The sequence below is a fragment of the Lutjanus erythropterus genome, chromosome 7, assembly GCF_056507025.1.
Source record: "Lutjanus erythropterus isolate fLutEry1 chromosome 7, fLutEry1.hap2, whole genome shotgun sequence".
Lineage (NCBI taxonomy): Eukaryota > Metazoa > Chordata > Actinopteri > Lutjaniformes > Lutjanidae > Lutjanus > Lutjanus erythropterus.
In genome coordinates, this window is record NC_139323.1 from 32,920,293 (window position 1) to 32,941,671 (window position 21,379).

The window sequence follows — 21,379 nt, forward strand, 5'->3', positions numbered from 1 at the left end:
AAATTGGCATAAACAAACAAAAATTCCTAGTGCAAATCAGTTTATTTTCATTATAAATTACAAAATGGTCAGTGGGCCACTCAGCACCAAATCGTGGGCCAAATTTGCCGCAAGTTGAGTATTATTGTCTTAGGTCTTAACTCTCCCCACTGCTGTGTTGAGGGATTGTGGGTCCGCCCGTTAGAACAAATTACGCCACTTTCCCCAGAAATACCTCCCTGAATGCGCTGACTGATGACAGTATCCATGCCTGGGTTTTATTTTTTCCCCGTTTGATAAAGCTCTCAGTTTTTTTCCACAAAAGAATGACTTCACTATTTCCTCAAAATGCTTAAGATGCCTCCCTCAGTGGAAAACACCTTTTGTTTTGGTTACATACATACGATTCCATCTGCTGTAAAATTCCCCCAGTTTCTCTCCCTCTCTCCTTCCCTGTCTGTTTTTTTTTTCTCCTCTCTCTGTCTCCCTCCCTGCCTGGTGTGATTGGTCAGTTTTCTGTCATTTTGCAGTGTGGAGCTATAAAACCACTGCTGGGGGTGGAGACACCCGCAGGCTGCTGTCTAATACTGGAGAACACTCTGCTGCTCACAATCACGCTGTTGCCTCCCTGTCGTCATTTACAACAACAACAAAAGTACTGACTTTGGATCTTTAACAATTCCACCATGTGTAAAGGACTTGCAACACTTCCTGCAACATGCTTGAAAAGGTAGGACGAATTATTTATGAAGCAATGTCATCTGGTATTTTTTAAAGTTAACACTTGCTATCTAAAACCAGTAAATGGCTTAAAAGCAGCAGTTAAATATAGAAAGAGGAACCAGTTGCTAACCACTTGTTTACATAAAGCAGATCTCCTTACAAGCAAGTCTTTGTGCAGATATTATGACTGCAAACAAAAGAAAATCTTCTCAAAATGCATTTGCCCTCAGTGTCCTCCCATCTGCCTCTCCACAGTGCCAAAGACATCAAGCACAAAATAAGCTTCTTGCTCCAGAAGCCTGAGCCCCAAGCTGCAGATCAGAAACAGATGAAAGAGAAGACTGCCGCCGCTGCTTCTGCGAAGAGGTCAGAGGAAGTAATCTCTGCTGGTTCAATTTGTGGAAATTATTAGTTTGCGATTGTGGTGAAAATCTCTTTTTGAGCTCCCGGAAAGAGCGGCTTTGTGTGAGATCTGAAGCATGAAAGCGAAGGATTGTGATTAAATAAACTTCATGCTTCTTGAGAGAAGTTCTGTGCATGTTGCATTTAAAAGGATTCATTGATTACATTTCCATCTGGATGAGCAATGCAAAGGGAATTACTTGATGAAAATATTATGAAGGTGGGAGGAGGATAAATTTCTCCTGTTGTAAAATGATAAATACTACTTTATCCTTTATGCATTCAGTAGTTATTTTTAATCATTGAAGGTGGGACTTTAATATTTTAAGTTTGAAGGCGATCATCAATTCAACTACTTTTTATCCACCTTGATTAAGTCCAAAACCCATTACTCACACAAGACAGGGATGACGAGGGTGATGAGAGAAGAGGTGAATGGATGATGTGGAAAAAGAGCTTGCAGCATTGATGCACACAAAATTATTGAATGGGAAATGCATAATTTCCTGCTTGACTTTGGATTCTTTTGTTTGGTTCAGTGACACTTGTTGTGCTTTGATTTGTTTTGCGTCTTCCCCTCATGTGTGTAATTACACCGCAGGCGTTGTGCAGGGTTTGTGTTAGAAGGGTCAAAAACGACGACACTTTCCCTGACTCTTCCTTCTCAATAACACACAACCCATTAAGAGGAGGCTACAGATAATCAATACTCAGTACTGCAGTAATGGTTCAGCAGCAGCATCATTCATTCCATTCACAACAACACAAAGACACACTGTACATTATCTGTGATATGCATTATTCAAGTATATAAATGTAGATTAGTCTTTTCTAATGGTCAAAGCTACTACTTATTTTCATGAATGCTGAATGCTCTGAGGTGATGACATCTTTAAGGAGGCATTGTTGTGCTGTGTGTTTTGCTGTGTAAATGGCAGATGACGCATGCTGGTGTGATTAGATTTGCTGCCGTTAGTGATCAGTGAATTGATGTAGCTGGGATCCAGATGAGCTGTACTCCTTCAGAACAAAAGGAATGCTACAGATCTGCTGGAAATACTTCAAGAAAATATTAAATACATTATTTTTTGTTGTTGTATTTGTATTTTGTGGGATGACAGATAGCCAGGAGGGTGGTGTCTCTGCCTTTTCAATGGAGGATGGACTGCTGCAAAAATTACAATTACAATTTTACACAATAGAAGTGGTTTTCTGCAAAACTGCTTGGGATAAAAATGATAAAACTCTAAATGAACCCAGAACACACTTAATTTGGACTTACTGTGGAATGAAATTCACTATTCACCATATAGTATACATAGAAATTGCTGCATACTATTTTGCCATATAGTTTGCATACTACTTAACTATACAGTTTACATGGAAATTGTTGCATACTACTATTAGTTTATAATATTCAGGATATTAGGAGTAAAATGTTTCTCATGTATAGAGACAAACAATCTGTTGATTGATGGTACAAACAAAAATTACAGACTTGTCTTGGCTGTCTCATAAAGAATTGTTATGATGTAGATGTGTGAGGTTTAGTATAATTTAAAACTACTACAAGGAGTTTGTAGATAGTTATGAAACAGCCTCAATTTAATACTGATGCCTGTGTGACCAGCAAAAATAAACAAGGCCATCTACGAGAAACGTGGCTATTATTGTATTGTTATTCTTAATGCCTGTCACTGAGTCAGAGTCTCCTTGAAATCTGATGAAGCCAGCCTGTGTTTAGATTTTCCCAGGAAGTTACAGTAAGTAGAATGTTAGCCAGTTAAAAAAAGATTTTTATTTAGGTAAGTTTATTTTTGATGTTATATTTTGTGGTTACTACAATGGAAACACTACCACTTTTGTCCACAGGGGCCTCCAAAATCAACAAAATATGTTCCTCGTAGTAGCTTTAACAAAAGACCAAAAGACAAAGATCCCTATGTGCACAGTTGTGTTCAGGAACATAACCATTACACCTAAAGACTGACAAGCTCAATGCCATTCCACAGGGGTCAGAATTTGTATGGTGAGCTTCTTTTTCTCTTTTGGGATTACTAAAATGTCCTCAACTTATGTTGATTGACTCTGGCTGGATGATTATGAAAAACTTAAGTTGTGCTTTAGTAAAGGAACATTTTTTGTAGCAGACTTCATTTGTCAAACCTGGGAGAGAAAGCATCTGTTTGAGACTGAGCTGTAATTTTGTAATGACAGAAAATGATATACCGCGACTGTATTGTTGTTGTCTTGTAAAGTCTGTAATGAGGGTTGGCCACTTTGTGTGCATGACAGGAAAATAAAAGAAAGAAAATCCATCAATCATTGCAGCCTGTGCAAACCTATTGAATAGCCTTTCCCTATCTGTGTTTTAGGATTCCAACTGCAGCTGAGGTGGAGAAATGGAAGGAGTCTTTCAGCCACATGATGAGCAGTGAAAGTAGGTGTTACATTACTGTTTCACACCTTAAAAAGTTTAACTTGAACTAGAACAAGGTGCCTAATAAGCTCCTGTTCAAATCAAAAGCCAACCCAAGGGTCTGATGCTAATGATACTGACAGCAACAGTCAGATGGATGCTTGACTCATTAGTTCCCCGGCAGAATCTCTCTAAGGGGTTGTTAAAGAGAACTTTGAAAACTAAACATCGCCATTCTCATGTGACATGACGGGGCTGCAATCATGGGAATATTATCAGAAAAGGCACTGACCTTCACATTCCTCGCTAATGGTTGCCAGTAAGGTTTTGGCAACCTCAAAAGTGTTGCTTAATCTTTTTCTAAGGCAAAACAAAAATTCGAAATGGAATAACTGTAGTGCAGAAGATGTGTTAGGAAGTGATAATTGAGTAGCCTCACACTGATCCAGTCCTCTGACACATTAATGGCGTGTTCACAACGTTAAAGGAAAGTCTCTGACACATTCTCATGCTCTGGTCTTCAGCTACGTGTCTCGAGGCACTACTCAACGCCCCCTAAGGGCGTGCTGACCAGTGCCGAGTGTATTTGTGTGTGTGTGTGTGTGTGTCTGTGTGTGTGCATAAGCCCTCTGAGATTTAGACTGCATGAGTGCATGGACACGAAAGGGGAGCAATGGCCTTGAGGGAACCAGCTGAGTTCTGACCTGCTCCATTCCATGACCTCATCCACTGACCTCCAACATCGCCATGTCTTCCTCCTTCCTTCCTGACTTCATCTGCCAGCTCTCATTGGTCCAGTCCTTCTTTTGTTTATCTTATCATGGCCTCAGTTGTCTTCTCCATCTGTGGGATGTTGGAGCAGTGGTGCTACTGAAGTTCATCAATTTGATTTGATGATATGACTTCTACACAGGCTCAGATCTGTGTGTAAGGAGCTCTTTCATTAACTGGTTTAGTAGAGTTGCTATTGGTTGCTCGTTACCTCTGTCTGAGGGTTTTACAAAGATTTTATCAATGAAAAGTATTAAAAAGAGCTTGTGGCATTTGAAATTATTCTGTCAGAAAGCCTTAATAGATCTAGCTTTCAACTTCACTATGTTTTTTTGTTTTTTGAAAAGTAACAGTTTTGGACATACAATGTTTTTACCTGACAGTAACAATATTTGAAATTTCTATGATTACCCCAACATTTAGGCCTAAATTAAATATAAGATACGCAGTTACAATTAAATCTACTTTCCATGAAATTTGTTTTGGAGTAACTTCAAAGAAATTTCAAAAACTTGCTAATCACCACTATGAAACTGATGACCTGTAAAAAAAAAAAAAAAAAAACTGTTACCAAATTTGTCTTGTAAAAAGTAATAACTCAGTATAATTACAACACTTTCATGCTTCCTGGCTTTGCTCGTCGAGTGCTTATTTTCTCTGAAGATGAACAAATTTGATCTGATATTTTTATCTGTAGCTCCGTTTGCGAGGAGAGAACAGCTCCCTATTTTAGTTTTGTGCTGCAAAGCCTTAAAGGCCGCCTGAAATGCAGCTTAATGTACCATTTTTGGATGTTTTCTTGCCATTATTATACTAATGTCTCTCTAAATAAATGGGTTAATGATTTTTTTTCGCTGTTTTCTGGCACCTGATGAGCAAGTGGGAGAGTATTCAAACCCATATGTGGCTGTCTGATTGGTCCAGGGTAGTTAGCTGTAGGGATGCACCAGGAAAGCACAAATATTGCAATGGAAACTTTATTTCTTTCTAACAGAGCTATGTTAAGAGTATTACTTTTTACTCTTAACTAAGCACACTTACTTATATTAAAATATATTAGAATATTAATATATATGTATTGTATAGTACTGTGAACTGCAGTAGGAAACGCATCAAGAAACATGAATACAACATTGTTTCAAGATGATTCCCTTTAACTGAAGTCAGCTGTGTATTTTTCTATATATCTTTACTGTTTCCAGTGCAACACAGAAACTTTTGGTTTCTAAAACATTTTTCTTCAGTTTTGCATCGCCCAGTGCTGATTCTGTTGCATTATTCATAACAAATCTGGTAAACAAGTTGCCAGATTTGGCATACAAGACTGTATTTTTTTAATCCTTTAACGAAGCATCAATATATTACAACATTTATTACACTCTGTTAATTATTCACCAATACATGTGTTACCTTATCTTATCTGGTACACCTGCACTCATGGATCTGTAAGTTATTCTGTTTATTAAAAAGGAGCATTTTTTTTTTTCTGTGTTAGCGGGTCGTACCGTCTTTGCCAGCTTCCTGAAGTCAGAGTTCAGCCAGGAGAACCTGGACTTCTGGATGGCCTGCGAAGACTACAAGAAGACTGCGCCTTCCAAGCTGCCGAACAGAGCCAAGCAGATCTACCAACAGTATGTTGAGGCGGACGCTCCGAATGAGGTAATGACCTAAATCTAAAACATATGATGACACTGGTGATATAAAATGCCAAACCATCTTTGAGGTATGAGGAAACTGTAAATGTGACCGTAAATTCAACTTATTTATTTAGCATTTCTTTGAAAAATGTTACAGGACAAAACAAGCCAGAAAGGATTATCAAAAAGCAAAGAAAAAGAGACTGGAAAAGGAAATGGCAAAGATAAAGAGGAAAAAAATGAAATTGTTTCAAAGTCTAAACACTTCAAAGGCATAGCCATAAATCCCATTAATGCAACTGCACATTCTTCACCAATGAAGTGAAGCTGATTGTGACTGCAAAGGTTATGAATAATGCATGTGCACAACGCCACTATTCTAAAGACCATTCAGTCACCTTCTTGACTGAAGGCTAAAACTCAGTGGTTTTCTCATCACACTCGAATAATGTTGGATGCTTCAAATGTATGAAAGAAATTTGGCAGTCCAATGAGTAAACCCAAAGGACCCAGTTCAGTCCACTGGGTTTACTCCTAATGGAAATGAAACAGAAAATAAAATAAACAGAAAACAGTTTGGGTGTATTTTGTCACTTGTCAGAACTTGTCTGTTGCTTTTTGACTGTGTTTTCGTATTTTTACCCTCACTTTTGAGTAATTCTCTCCTTAAGATGGGGGAAAAATCTTCAAATTATTTCTAGATTAACTGAAGCCTGCCAAAAAAGAAAAAGCAACAAGGAAAAAAAAAAAAAACACACCATGACAGCATCCATCTGACGCATGGCGTTATTTTTATTTGGCTTCAGCTGAGGCTTAATATTAACACTTTTTCTCTCAACCCTCCCTCATTATTACAACATTTCTCCGACATTGCTCCAGCCTGTGGGAATAACCACATTACAACATCAACATAAATTCAACAAGATAACCTACAAAATAAACACTAAAACAATATAAAACATGGCAAAACTTACAACTTTCTGGTCATGAACATCTGGTATTTATCCATCATTTAGCTGTGATGTGATCTCAAGAGGGCCAGACCAGTAAAACCATTGCATAATACCCCAATTTAATCCAACATAATATGAATGATTTTGGTTTACAAAATGGATGATGAACAGTCTGAAATAAATAAGTGCAATTGCAACAGTATAAATCAGGAATAGCTTTGCATGTTATTGGAAAATTGGAATTAATGACTTCTCTGCCATTTTCGGACTTTTCAAAGCCTTTCATAGGTCAGACTCTTTGGCGGGTCGGTTTTGGACAGTTTTGGCTGCTTGCTTGACACCGCTGATTTAGCTTGAAATGTTAACAGGCAAGTGCTTGTTAATAAAAGAGTCCAGCAGAGTAAAATCAGCAACTTTTTTTTTTATCTACCAAGCTCTTCTGTCCTCTGAGGCAAGGGGCCAACGACTTATGGTGTTACTTTGACATGTTGTCAGTTTGGAGCCAAGTAAATATTCTTAAATAAAAATACCGTGTCACTCAGAATTAAATTAAATCAGGTCTGCACATGTCCCGCCTCTCATTGTTTCCTCTCATTCTGTGTCATTTAAGGTAAACTTAGATGCGGCGACCAGAGAGGAAACGAGGCTGAACCTCGAGAACGCCTGCCCGTCTTGTTTTGGCGAGGCTCAGAAGATGATCTACATTTTGATGGAGAAAGATTCCTACAGGCGCTTTCTCAAGTCCAGAATGATCCAGGATGTGTGTCAGACAGATGCCATCACTCAGGAGAAGATGAAAAAGAAGAACTGTAACTGTGCCGAGAACAGACAGGTGTTTACTGGTGGCGCCTAAAGAGCGAGCGAACAGGGAGGTCTAGAGGAAGGTGCTAAAGACTGAAAATGAATGAGAAAGTAGACACTGGTGAAGATCAGTGGTTATAGAATAGAAAAACCGATGGTTGAGAAGGTGACTTAAAGGTTAATGTGACTCATGGTAAAGACTTTATTTCGTTTTTGATACTTTTACTTGCTGTTATTTTTTTGGAAGTATCTGGTTTGTAGTGCCTACTTGTACATACACCAGAAAAAGATGAATATTTCTCATTTCTGCATTCATCATCAGCTGTCAAGTATTTTTCCAAATCACAGAAGGTCGATAGTGGCTAGTGGCTAATAATTAAAGCTACTATGAAGAGTTTTTAACTGGTAATTAAATAGACGTTGATTATGATTCTTCTATATGACCTACATAAGCAGAAGTTTGTTCTTAATGTCAGCCACCAGGTCAGACTCTCCTTGAAATCGGATGAAAAGGGGCTGTTTTTACATTTTACCAGCCTAAGTCACAACGAGTAGTACAGTAGCCAGTTTAAAAAGAGGCGAAAGGAGATTTTATTTAGATCATTTTATTTTTGACATTATATTTGGTCGTTATGACGGAGGAAACACTACCGCTTGTGTCTACAGGAGCTCTAAAAGAAATAAAGTTCCTTGTAGTAGCTTTAATATTTCAACACACATATACACACTCTTATTATGATGCTTAGCTCTTGCTTCTGGTTTCACTTCAAAACAAACTACTCTGCAAGTCACGTCCAGGTTATATTGATACTAACAACAGAAAACAATCTAAAGCTACCTCCATCCACACACACCTTCAAAACAACCGTGATGCCAACGGAGCAGAGGAACACTGTGAAGGATTTATGTTATTTGAGTAATAATGATGTTGTGTTATGTTTTTAAGGGAATATATCAAAGTTTATTTTATGAGAAAATCCCAACTGAACTGCAATTGATTTCAACACAGACATAAAAATCATATATTTAGTGGTATTTTGTGGCAAAACTTTTAAAAGTAAAGATGCAAAACATCAGTGTTTAATTATGATGATCACTATTAACCCAGTGTAGGTGATGTTTATGTTTTTAATGATATGTAATATTTACTGTAATAAATCATGATTCACTTATTCTGGACCAGAATAAGTGTTTTGTATGTCAATTTCACATTAACCAGAGTTCAAATTAATGCAGAAAATAAAGTCTGTTTATGAGTCCTATGAAATCTTTAATAATCTTTTGGAAGGCCCAGATTTTCATAACCGTTAAATTGAGAAAAATGTTAATGGGGTTTGGCAGGCAGTGAGACAGGCAGTGACTCAAATTAAGAGCAGTGGGCTTTCATTTTCAGGATTAACAGGCTTAACTCTACATTGACTGACAATTACAAACAGCTGATCAACTTACAGTGGAAGGCTCTTGTCACTTGTTGAGGTTGCACACAATGGCATGACATATTGCTCTTTTAAATGAGCCATCATTTATTCATCTGCTGTACAGGGAGTTTTGGCTGTCGACAGAGAACCAGTATGGTTAGGGTTAGGGTTAGGGTTAGGGTTAGAGAGGATTTGAGCACACACAACCTGTGTTGCTAATTAGCTTCATATATGCTACTTATCACGTTTGTATAACAGATGGACGGTACTGACGTCCATCTCATCACACGAAGTCAGTAACCAGTTGTATCTCCAGCCTCAGCCATGGAAACACCCGTCTGTTCTGTATGAACATGATCTCTGCACTGTGCAAATGTTGGCTTTGTCTACTTGTAGTGGGAATTAAGCATGCCTTAATATTTCAGTATTGATTTTATATTGCATGTTGTGTGGTAACCAAACAGTGGGGCAAAAGGTCAAATTGTGATTCATTTGATCGATGTGGAAAAGATCCCCTGAAAGTCAAACTGTTCACATGTTATCTTTACCAGGTCTTAACTGTGTGTTCACTTTTAATTGAATGTATTTTGGTGCCCTCGCTGATTTAAATGTTTTATTAAGATGTATTCTGTGATCAATAGAAACCTAGATACTGAATGTAAATATTTATTAAATGGTGTCCTGTCCTATTTATATCATATCTGTGACCAGTCACAAATAAAATGTGTTGGACATTGAAAGCGTTGTGTGGTTTGTCATGTTTCCGTTGGATGTATTTTGGCACTTTGACCAAGAGTCTACAGCCATACTAGTAGCTGTATGAGACTGCACTTACTAATCTTACATTACCTCCCCTTGTTGTAAATGACAGCGCGCTGACCTGCATGCTTCCTAGTTTGCCCCAGCTGTTTTATTGGTGATGAATTGAAATCATAAATCTGCTTCTGAAAAAGCACTTGACCATCTTTATCTACAATAAGGGGCATTTAAAAGCATCCAACCACCATCATTTTGTTTCAGTTCACCTCCTGTGTGAAGTGAAGGGGCTGTTTACTGCAGTTGCATTCACACGCTTTGCCTAACTCCATGCCTATTTAAGGTCAAGCACATTTGGGACCATGACGCACTATACAGCAAATAAACCTGCTTAAATTTAATCTTCTGCACATCTAACTTGGACAGACAGGGAGGGGGCAAACATGGCTAAATATTTACTGTCTGTTATTGCCGTCTGCCTGCTTTGCTGCTTAGTAAGGCACAAAAATAGAATGAAAGATGCCTAAATAGTTTTTTTTTGAGGCAAAATCTGTAAAAGTGCTTGGGTAAATAATTCACAGCCACCCTTATACAGGCCTTCAAAGTGGATTAGTACTGCAGGAGTTTTTCCATGCAAACCTAAAATGGGTTGATCTTTAAAAACATCCTGACCACACTGAGCTGATGATGCTGATTAATCCTTTGAGAAGACGATTGTTTGTGACAGCTGTTTTTAGCGAAAATTCCTCCCATCTCTGCCTGATATATATACTGCCGTATATGCTTGGATTCTGCAGCTAAAACGCAGGAGCCGACAAGAAAGTGATAAATCCAGTGGAGCTGGTCTGCTTGTGTGAATTCTTATCTGTCATCTAAAATAAATGAGAGGGTAGGAGTAGTTGAGACCTGTGAGGGGGCCGGCAGTTAGAATTGAGCAAAACATTCACATTTTGGGCTGGAGCTACAAATGGACAATATTTTTATAGTGATATTTAATGCCGATACTCTTCATCATAATGATGAAAATTCCAAAGATAAAATGGATTGGTGGTTATTTTCTAGGATTTATGATGATCAGTGTGTTTAATCGCTTGAAAGCACAAAGACTATTGACACAAATTGTCCAGTAAATCCAAAAATAGTCGACTTATTAGTGTTGTTCGGTGCTGCAGTTTATTAAGGCAGAACTGGAGACCGAAAGAGAACTGAAGGACACCCCTTTCCTTGATGGAGAAGATGTATTTGGCCTTCTCATGACTGGCTTGCCTGCCCTTTTCCCTTAGCTAGTTGCTAACTCTGTCAGCTGTTGGCCAGGTAGCATGTTGGGAGCTGCCTCCAACATCTGGAAACAAGATTAGAGCAATGTTATTGAACCAAAACAGTAGATTTGCAGGACATAAAACCCAATACAACAAGCTATAAGACAATGAAGGGGAACTAAAAGGGTGAGAGATAATTCTCTGTGGGTTTGTTACAATATCAATGACTAACATTAGTGGTCATTTGATTGATTATTCACAGTACTGATTAGTGCAGCTTTAAGGGGTGATCTTCATCATTAACACAAAGCAGACTGTTGATTAGAGACAGACAGATTAGTTGTTGAATTTTTCCTTCACCCAACTGAGTAAGAACATGTCACACTACTTCCTGTTTAGACCTAAATGTCTAATGTTGTCATCTTTCTGGAGGGGACAGTCACCACTAGCAAGACAGCACAAGGTCACTTGTTCGGGTCACATAAACATTTTCAATAAAATACTCAACTTGATGTCCTGGTGTGCAAAATGAGGACACACTAATGTCACTTGGAAACTTCACATTTGAACTGGGACTTTGGACTTTTTGACTGAAAAAGCTGCAGAACAATGCTGGACAACTTTTTAGCAGAAAGTTGGAAATCTCAGCAAGACAACAGAACATCGTACCATTGGTAACCACACCACGTTCTTTTTGTAGCCAATTTCTTTTTATTGAGTTAAATTCTTCTGTGAGCAGTGAAGCTTGTCTTCTTCTCATCCCATCAGACAGCACACACAGGTTGCAGAAAGTAATTTCACTGCACATAAATAACTGTACAATTTGTTCTGCCCGCAGGATGCTAACAATGTGCTTCCTGAGGAATTAAACCTAATAGCTGAGTGACAATGACAGAAAATCTAGATGATCACATTTTGAGCCGGCACGTGTACTAAACTGACTGAAAAAGCTCTTGTCACGGTCTCTTTACCAAAATCAGCTTTATTGGCCAAGTTTGTGCACACCTACACATGCAGTTTTATCACATGGCATGGGGCCTCGCTGCCAGAGGGCCTTCATAAACTTTTTTAATTTAAGAAATATTTTTATACAGATACAACCACCATCTCTGAAGATTGATATTTCACTGAATACCAGAGGTGAACGTAGTAAGTAAAAGCAGCAGTTTTACATAATACAAGTACTAAAGTATCAAAACTACTTTATGCAGTATAATGTTGGGTAGTTTAATGATACATCATAATTTATTTGTTTATATTTTGACGGTTAATGGTGAATGGTGTGTGTGCCTTTATTCTTGTAAATGTGGAGACGTAAAATGATTGACAATGAGAGTGACATAAAAACTCCACAATTTACAGGAAGATAGAAACAGACACACAGCTAAAAAGAAGGACAGTTAAGCTGGACAAATGTAACTGGTGGTGTCTAGCATTGTGTTATGATGAAGAGGCTCACACCGTGGATATCTCTGGAGCGGATCTCCACTTATTCTGACAGCAAAGAGGTAAATAAAATCCACTGGTCAATTGTGATCATATAACTAGAGCCCCTCTCCTATGGAGCATAACTGCAAAAGGCCCAAATGTTGCATTCGATAACAAAATCTTTGGTTGATTGTGATCATGTACAAATGTACATTTTACTCGTAGAACTTACATACCAGTGAGTGAGAGATAGCTGTAAATTATATAAACAGCAACAGAGGAATAGATAGTTATTTAATCGATTGAATCAATGGAACAAAATACTTGTTGAGAAATGGAATTATTTCTTTTTTTTTTTGCTTCACTTTTATTGACAGGAGAAATCCATCATATCTAAACTTGCACATCAAACACTGCTTTGCACTGAGACTAAGCCTCATGCTGACAAATGTACAGACAGTCATGATTATTGTAATCATTATTGCAAACAAAGGCTCAAGCACCAACTTCACAGCTTTTTTTTTTTTTTACAGATATAAAAAAAAGTTTGAGCCCACAAAGTTCCCGTCCATCTGTTCTTGAATCAAACATCCAGTCTCCACATTTCTGTTTAACTAATCTACTCTGATGAAAATTGTGTCAGTATGTTTTTTTTTTTTTTTTTTTAGTTGAGTTTTAATTTTGGCAAAAGAGAACCATATCTAAATCATGTTATGTGGGAGTTATGTTATACACTGCTTGTGTTTGTGTGTTTTTCTTCGCCTGCAGCTGTAATATTAGCCAGAGTCTGTTCAGGCTCTCAGGCCTGATCAGAGCTTCAGTCAGCATTAACCTGCTTATTGCTGGATGTTCCCTTCTGCCTTCCCAATGGCCGGCAGCTGTGAGATCTGCTAATTAGAACCTGACAGGATGATCTGGAGCTCTAATATGATCACGCATGCAAGGGAGCACGTACACGCTGACACATGCATGCGCAAAGTCACTTATCTCCACTGCGCGGACACACACATGCACATGCACTCAGGAGGTTACATACATCCCCGGGGCTGCACGTCTGGATCTCTGGTTTATTGTAGTGAGAAGTTTGAATAATAAACACTGCAAGGCTAAAGTGATTCATCTCACAGTGGTGTCTGTTTTCTCTTTTTGTTGTTGTATTAAAGTTGGTGGTAATATCTGTGCAAGGCTTGAATAACAGGTTCGTGACAGCTCTGTGACATGTTTTAACACTTGATTGTGTGCAGTGATAACATGACAACATGATTAGAATAAAAGTAGGCAAAATTTTGCTTTGTTGCTTGACTTTGAATTAGCGCAATTCGATAATGCCATTCCTCTTGCTATTGATGATAACTACGTATTAAAAATTTGATGCAAAATGATTTAATAAAAAGTATGCTTACTCCTTAACAACTGCCGGCGAATATGAAGAACGAAGGAAGCAAAGTAATCAGAAACAGCCGAAAAAATTGGAACCACATGGTAATGTACACATACCACACCGAGAACACATGCTTTTAATTATATGGCAAATCAGTTTATTAACCACAAGAACCACAAGTTCAGAGAATAAATGAAATACAGACGTTATTGGATTGTTGAAGAGAGGTTGTAATTGAATGGATAGAGGAAAGTTGTGTCTACGTATGTAACAAATATTACAATACTGCCTCAGCCTGTTTTGCAGCATTTCAGCTTTACATGAAAAATGACAAGACTGTTTTGCTGTTAATCAAGGTATGTAACATTATCATTATACAGTATATATTATACAACACAGATAATTAAATTCAGAATGAAATAAGAAAAATAGAAAACAAACAATATTTAGACCTAGAATTATTTACATATATACATATGCACCCAGGAAATAATTCTATGGTGCATTTTTTTTATTTGCATCAGGGAAAGTGTCCATCAACTTTGACTGTGTTTGAGCATCGCCAATATAAAATTGACTTGAGCTGATCAGTTTCAATTGTATTGATTTTACTTAGAAGGCATGGATGATGAATCAGTTTGTTAGCATTATAGATTAAGGTTTCAGGCAATCCCTGGGAAAAAACAAACAAACAAAAACTATGCGCCTATGACAAATTCTTTCAGGTGATTGTTTGGTACAGTTAAATTATTTCTATTATTGCATTTAAAAAAATGACACAAGCCAGTAAAAAACATGAAAGATCTGTGTAATGTTTGTACAGTATAGGCATCATTTAACTGATCCCTTCTTAACTGCTATATTGACAAAAAACTGAAAAGAGAAACTCATTGCTTGGGATCAGGAATTCGTTCTTTCAGGATCTCTTTATTGGCAAAAACATGAAAGAAGTGTTAAATAACAGAAAAGATTTATGAGGGAACTTTGTGACCACAGTAAAGACAAATAAAGTACAAAAATTACAAGTCATGGCTAAGCTTTGGCATATCTTTTCCCTCTGGTCCTTTTAAACCTCACTCATTACTTTGGAAATCTCATTATCCAGCGGAGGGCAATTCAATAGTCGGAGAGACTTTGTGGAACATAAAGTGCAGTCTTGGCAATGAGTCCTTACTCTTAATGTTTGTCCTCCCAATTTAAGATAAAGGGGGGACTTCCCTTCTTATCTAACCTGCACTGCTAAAGCAAAACAGAAATATATGCCAAGAAACATAAACCCTTGTTCTGAGTAATGAAAATTTGACCCTTCCCTCCAATTATGCTGCCATTCCCCATATAACTGAAAGCCTCAGACTCGTTCGTCATGTAGCCACATTGTGTCATTGGACCTACACCTTCTCTTTAATTAATCTGCTGCTTTAGTCATATATTGATCTTAACAAGCAGATTGTTAATTGTGGCAAAGAGCACAGAGCCAACACAACCCATTAAGCTCAAATTACGTGTTTGACTTCTACAAGTGCTGTCATACCAATATAACTGGAGAGTGGTTTGTGTGTCCAACCATTTCTGTAATCCATATTCCTCCAATCCCCTAAAAACTTGGCCCAAAAATGTTAAGGGACCCAGCCTTTGCATACATGGTGTTTGGTGTGTGTGTGTGTGTGTGTGTGTGTGTGTGTGTGTGTGTGTGTGTGTGTGTGTGTGTGTGTGTGTGTGTGTGTGTGTTTGTGTTTTTAGCATTTCATTTCATTTTTCATGTTAAATAAATACTCTGCAGATTTTTTTTTACCTTTATTTTGAAATCAGACCTTTATTTTTAACTTAAGCACTACTTCATCCACTTTGTTTATGTGTATGCTACATTTTCGCTGCTTTACCTTGACATCAGACAGCCTTCTCCAACAAGAAAGTGATGCTGCTGTCTATGCTCTCTTTGAAAAAAAAATGTAATTTCACCTGGCAGGATAAAGGAGCTGCTGGTGTACTGCTGCCTTTGTGCCCATGATAATTAACTGGGCTGAACACGCAGAGCTGGATCGTGATCTGCAGCAATAGTTTCAGCATCTGATCTGTCTTTCCATGCCAAACATCCATTTGATAAAGGATGAAATATGCATCCATCCTTCCTGACTTCCAAGTCTTACTTTCTTATCATGTCATAGAGCTGTCTCTGCTCTCGGTTTCCATCCAAATGGATTAAAACTCCAAAGTCAAAATAACGCATATTAAAAAGACGTCTTGTCACTCTGAAGAAAGAAAAGATGGTGCCTTCAGATCCATGTAGAAAAAGCTTGTCTGGCAGCAAAGTAAAGTGTCAAAAAAGTTCTGCTGATACTGATTTTTTCAGGTGGTCCCTTTTTAGGTGTCTAAAATACTGACCCTGTCCACAGCAGAGCATTGCTTAACATCAGGCATGATCTGCCCTGCCCTCAGTCTTTGAGAAATGGTCTAAACAGCAAAATGGGCTATTTTTGGTAGGTTTTCTAATAGTTATTAAGGTTCATTTTCACTCAGATCTTTGTGTTTAATGAGAAATGAAACTTTGGTACTACATATGCATTTTACTAAAGCCACATATTCAGGGTGATGGAATTTCCATGTTGACGCTTTTATTTTACCTCAAGAAGCGTTAAATATAAGTATATATCTACGGTCATCAAACCCTTAAACTTTGATGGCAGCTGTCCTTCTTGGAACATTTTTAAGCATCATTTCTAGCCACCTTCTCTGTTTGTAGCCTTCAGTTTCGGGGTCCAAGAAAAAGGTTGCAGCAGCCAAAGGGAGCTTTGGTCTATGTTGTTTAATTGAGGTTCAATTAGGAGATATGTAGCAGCTCCTCTGAGATGCAGAAAACTAAAATGTTATATAAAAGGTGTGCTTGAAGCTCAGAGGGTGGGTGAAATAATCACTAAATTTAGACAAACAAGCAGACAGGCAAGCTGACAAAGCCAGCTTTTAGACAGGCCTGTCAAGGGAGTGTTATATATACAGGAAGCTTGATTAGAGGACGAGGTGCAGCTGAACATGCAGGCAGCAGGACGATTAGCTGATAAGGAGCAGGTGTGAAGGGAGACACACGGAGGGCAGCTGATGGGCAGGCGAGACACGACTCAGCCTGGAAAATACGTGACAGACCTTCCCTCTTCACGACAGAGGGTCATTACAGCTGTCAGAGTGCATGCCACTTTTTTTTTTTTTTTTTCATTTTTTCAAAAACTGCTGTTTCCCACCTCGGTTTTAAGAAAAAAATCTGTTCACATGACCTTCATTTCACAAAATGTTTTATATGGAAAAACAATTCTGACACCTCAAACAAGCATGTTGGGCTGATACAGTGCTGTAGTGCTGTACTATGAGGGAAGTTCACAGACAACCTGACAACTGAAAGGAGTACAAACTGAGTATATACCCAAAGATCTAATTAGGGTGGCGGGTGAAAACAATCAGAAATCAAAAGAGAGGGAAAACAGGATAAAGACAGGAAGTTAAGGTACAGAAGAAGCAAGAACTTCAAAATAAAACGGGAAATGACACACAAAAACCCAAACCATGATATATTATAAGTGAATATTTCTGACAAATGTGCAAAGTCTGTTGTGCAGCACTATTAGTATGTGATGTGCATACATATATATACTCAGAGGGTATTGACTCGACTTCAGCTCCACACCACACCATCTGGATTGGTTTCATAGGCTCTGGCCAGCTCTCCACACAGACTGAACAGGGTGAGGATGTCAAGTGGTCATCCTCACTTTAATCCTGTGTAGCATCTGACTAACCAAGTCAAAGTCAATTAAGCTTTATATGCCATTTCATGTGCAAATGCATAGTTGGGACTACAGTGATGGTAAACCTTACAAACACGTCTCACAGGGCTAGCTGTAATGGTACACACACACTCAAAGACTGCTGTGGGAGTGACTTAGAGACTTAGAGAAACAATGAACTCTAAACCAAAATTTTCATTTCAACAACAGCTTCTGATTTTTTGGCAGAGCTGCAACCAGCCGTTGGCAATTATATTTCCTCTCATCCCAGCTTGTCAACAGCAGACGGCGCTTCGTCACTCGGTGTCTCACGCTGATGCACAAGATATTCTTAGCGGCTGTACAAGACACTGACAAAAAGCCTTTTTAACCCGTGTTTAATGTTATGAAACAGTGGCGGTTTGGGTTAGATTGGATATAAAATTACTTGGTTAGATTTAGGCAGAGGATGAAAGTAATTTTGTAATGTTATGTATCTTACATGATCACACTTTGACTTTTGATGTTCCATTTTTCTTATTTTTTGTGGCAGTCAGGTCTCTCCCCTGGCAGCTAGGATTAGTCAGTCAGCTTCTTTTTGTTTAATTTGTAATTTCTTTCATTTTTTTTTCAGTTAAATCCAATTTCAAAAATGTTGGGAGACAGGAGAGCAATGGGAAGAACACATGACGCTGTGACAAATAACACAAAGGATGCAAACATACCAAAATATCACACTCTGCACACTGAATGACATTTCAGTTCACTTCATTTCAATTCAACGAGAACAACTCACAAAATTTCAGTGCAAAACCAGAATAAATATATTTAATCTTTTTTCAAAATACCACAAAGTCCCACATAATTAGTGCCAAATGTTCATATGTTCAGAACCAAATCCCAAACCAAAGTCCACAAAGCAAAGAAATATTAAGCTGAAAATTCTACTTTGTTTTTTTTTTCATGCGTCTTTTTCTTTTTAGTTCAAACAAATTCTTATCTTCTCTTACTTACAAATTCTTATAATTTAAGTCACTTAAAATCTCATTGTGGCACATACATCTGCTAGGAGGTATTTTGTCTGTGTGTGTATTAGTCGCCAGCGGGTGGGACAAGACATCTGGATTTAACAAACTGGAATGAGAACAGGCTGGTACAGAAATAACTGAGTGGGTATTTGTGCAGCCCTTTATTGCAAAACACACATTCACTTACTGATGACAGCTTTATGAACTAATATCCTTGATGCAATCATGCATCAACCTTACACTATCTGAGACTGCCCCCTTCATATCCACTTATGATACTCACACCTGTTTCCAGTGACTAGTTTACCTGTGGAACGTTCCAAACAGGTGTTTTTTGAGCATTTCACAACTCTTGCAGTATTTTGTTGCTCCTGTCCCAACTTCTTTGGAATGCGTTGTGCAGACATCAAATTCAGATTAAGCACATACTCACAAAAATCATGTCGATGAGGTAAAACATTAGCCAGGATATGCTGTCTTTGTGCTGTTTTCAGCTGAGTATCATGCTAAAAAGGATTCTGTTATTTATGTTGAACACAGTCACACATCTTTTTAGCTGTGATCAGCAGCTCTATATCTCAAGTGGTTGTTTGCGTGTCTGTGACAATGACACGAGGATGTGTACATACGTCGCAATAGCTGTTTGCAAATTTGCACTTGACTGAAATCAGGGTTGTATAACTGGGAGCATCTGGACCCAGTGCTCCTCAGCCACCGTACAAGTTGCCACCTAAGTCCCTTCAGGGAGGCCTTTTCCATGCTTTCTTTCCATTTCAGCTCACCAGCATCCATTCACCTACCGCTGATTTCCACATCTCATTTATTTTTGCATTTCGTAAGCAGTTAATTAAAACAGATCGTTTGTAACCCTCCTGTTGTTTACCGTGGCCTATGAGCCTTTCGTGACACAGTGTACAGGAGCACACACTGATGTCTTTTTGCAGGAAGAGGAAATAAAAGCGGCAAAAATAAATCATGCGGCATCATTTCTGACGCACAATAAGGTGACACAACAACTGGGCTTACAAAATTGTTTTGAAGCAAACAGGAAATTACACCAAATGAACATATAAATGAAAAATCTATTTTTGTTTTATTGCTTCTTTGCATGAAAGGCGGCACATGGTGACTGAAGGGAGCACTCGTGGATGCAGTCACAGGCGTGGAAACCATATTGTCCCCAATTCAGAGTGAGGAAGTACTGGACGAGACTCTTGCTGCTTCACTGGAAGAAACAGAAAACTCAGCTTGTTGTATTTGTAGGGACTGATCATCTGACAGCAGCTGTTGTGCTTCTTGGCTTGTTGTAGCATGATTTTTAGTCTCTGACCCCACATTTGATAATTCAGCTGTGAAAACTGTTGTCGTCTCTCAAGTTCAACTCCACAGCTGTGTTTTGTTTTAATTTCTTTTGTAATTATCAATCTTCACTTAATAATACAATCTTAATTAAGTTTGCCACTGTTTATTTGGGATAAAAAGATAACTTTGAAGGGACTTGCATGAGGTATTGAGTGTGAAGAAAAGTATCATAGAGGAAGCGGTGAGGTCTGTAACTTCACATTCAAGCTGAATCAGGCGTTGTGTGTGGGTGTTTGTGTGTTTAGAGCTTAACCACTGTGAAACGATCAGGAAATAATGTTTTATTACTCTGATTTACCTGCTTTCAACCTCCCCTCATTCAGTCTGTGCTGTGGACACACCGCTGCGGCAGAAGGAGGAAGGCAGAAAAGACACTTTCGCAACTTATATTAATAACTCCTTAAGCTACAACAGCTGAAGTGGTGCCTGTTGTGTTGTGTCCCAGGAGAAATGGACTGTGTCTCAGATGAAAAAGAAATGGTTTGCCATAAATGTTGATGTGTTTAAAAAGAAAAACACATAAGAAGAAAACTAAGGAAACAAGTAGTGAACTGATGTTTAACTGATCTGTCAGCCCTGGATAAGAGACTCACTGCAGGTACTGGAAATATCTATAAGTGGGATAAAAAAAAATGGGGGTGAAAGTGATGACATCCAGTAAGGACTTTCACCCAGTGGTAATAATAGTAATGACGATGTATAATCTAGCACAATACATTCCTAAAATGCAGCAAAAGCAGATAATCATGACATTTATGATAAAATCCTAAAAACAAGGAAAATAAAATCAAATAAATAAACCATAGAAACACTTCCAAGATGTCTATTACAACTTTTTTTTAATGAAAGAGGCTTTGATAAGCTTTACATTTAGTTAAAAGGTATGTGTTTTAAGAGAGTCAGGCTGTTATCATTTGTGCGTACACATGATTTGAAGCAGTTCTAAATTTGTTTGCAGAATACGAACAATTTCAGGTAAGAAAATGATGATGAATCTCATTTCCATGCACGGTTCAAGCATGATTTTTGCGTATGTACTGTTTGTGAATGAGGCCCAATGGCCTCAAAAGTGTTTTTGTAGAATACCATGATGTTACAGTGAAGTTGACCTTTGACCTTTTGGATATAAAACATCATCACTTCGTCATTTTATCCGATTAAATGGTAGTGAAATTTTGTCATGGAGAGCGTATGAAATCGAGCCATGGCCAAAACTGTGTATTCTGAGATTAGAGTGAGATCGATCAGCAAAAATTCGAAGTTCATCCTTCAGTCCAAGTGGACATTTGTGCAAAACTTGAAGAAATTCC

At 38.1% G+C, this 21,379-nt stretch overlaps 1 protein-coding gene across 1 annotated transcript; it reads left to right on the plus strand.

The window, feature by feature from the left end:
• Positions 1-539: 539 nt before the first annotated feature.
• Positions 540-8,262, plus strand: rgs4 (regulator of G protein signaling 4). Its single transcript, XM_084723582.1, has 5 exons — positions 540-709; positions 958-1,068; positions 3,480-3,544; positions 5,790-5,953; positions 7,495-8,262. Exons 1-5 carry the CDS (start codon positions 666-668, stop codon positions 7,735-7,737), a joined length of 627 nt encoding a protein of 208 aa, XP_084579708.1. The 5' UTR covers positions 540-665; the 3' UTR covers positions 7,738-8,262.
• The last annotated feature ends 13,117 nt before the right edge of the window (positions 8,263-21,379 follow it).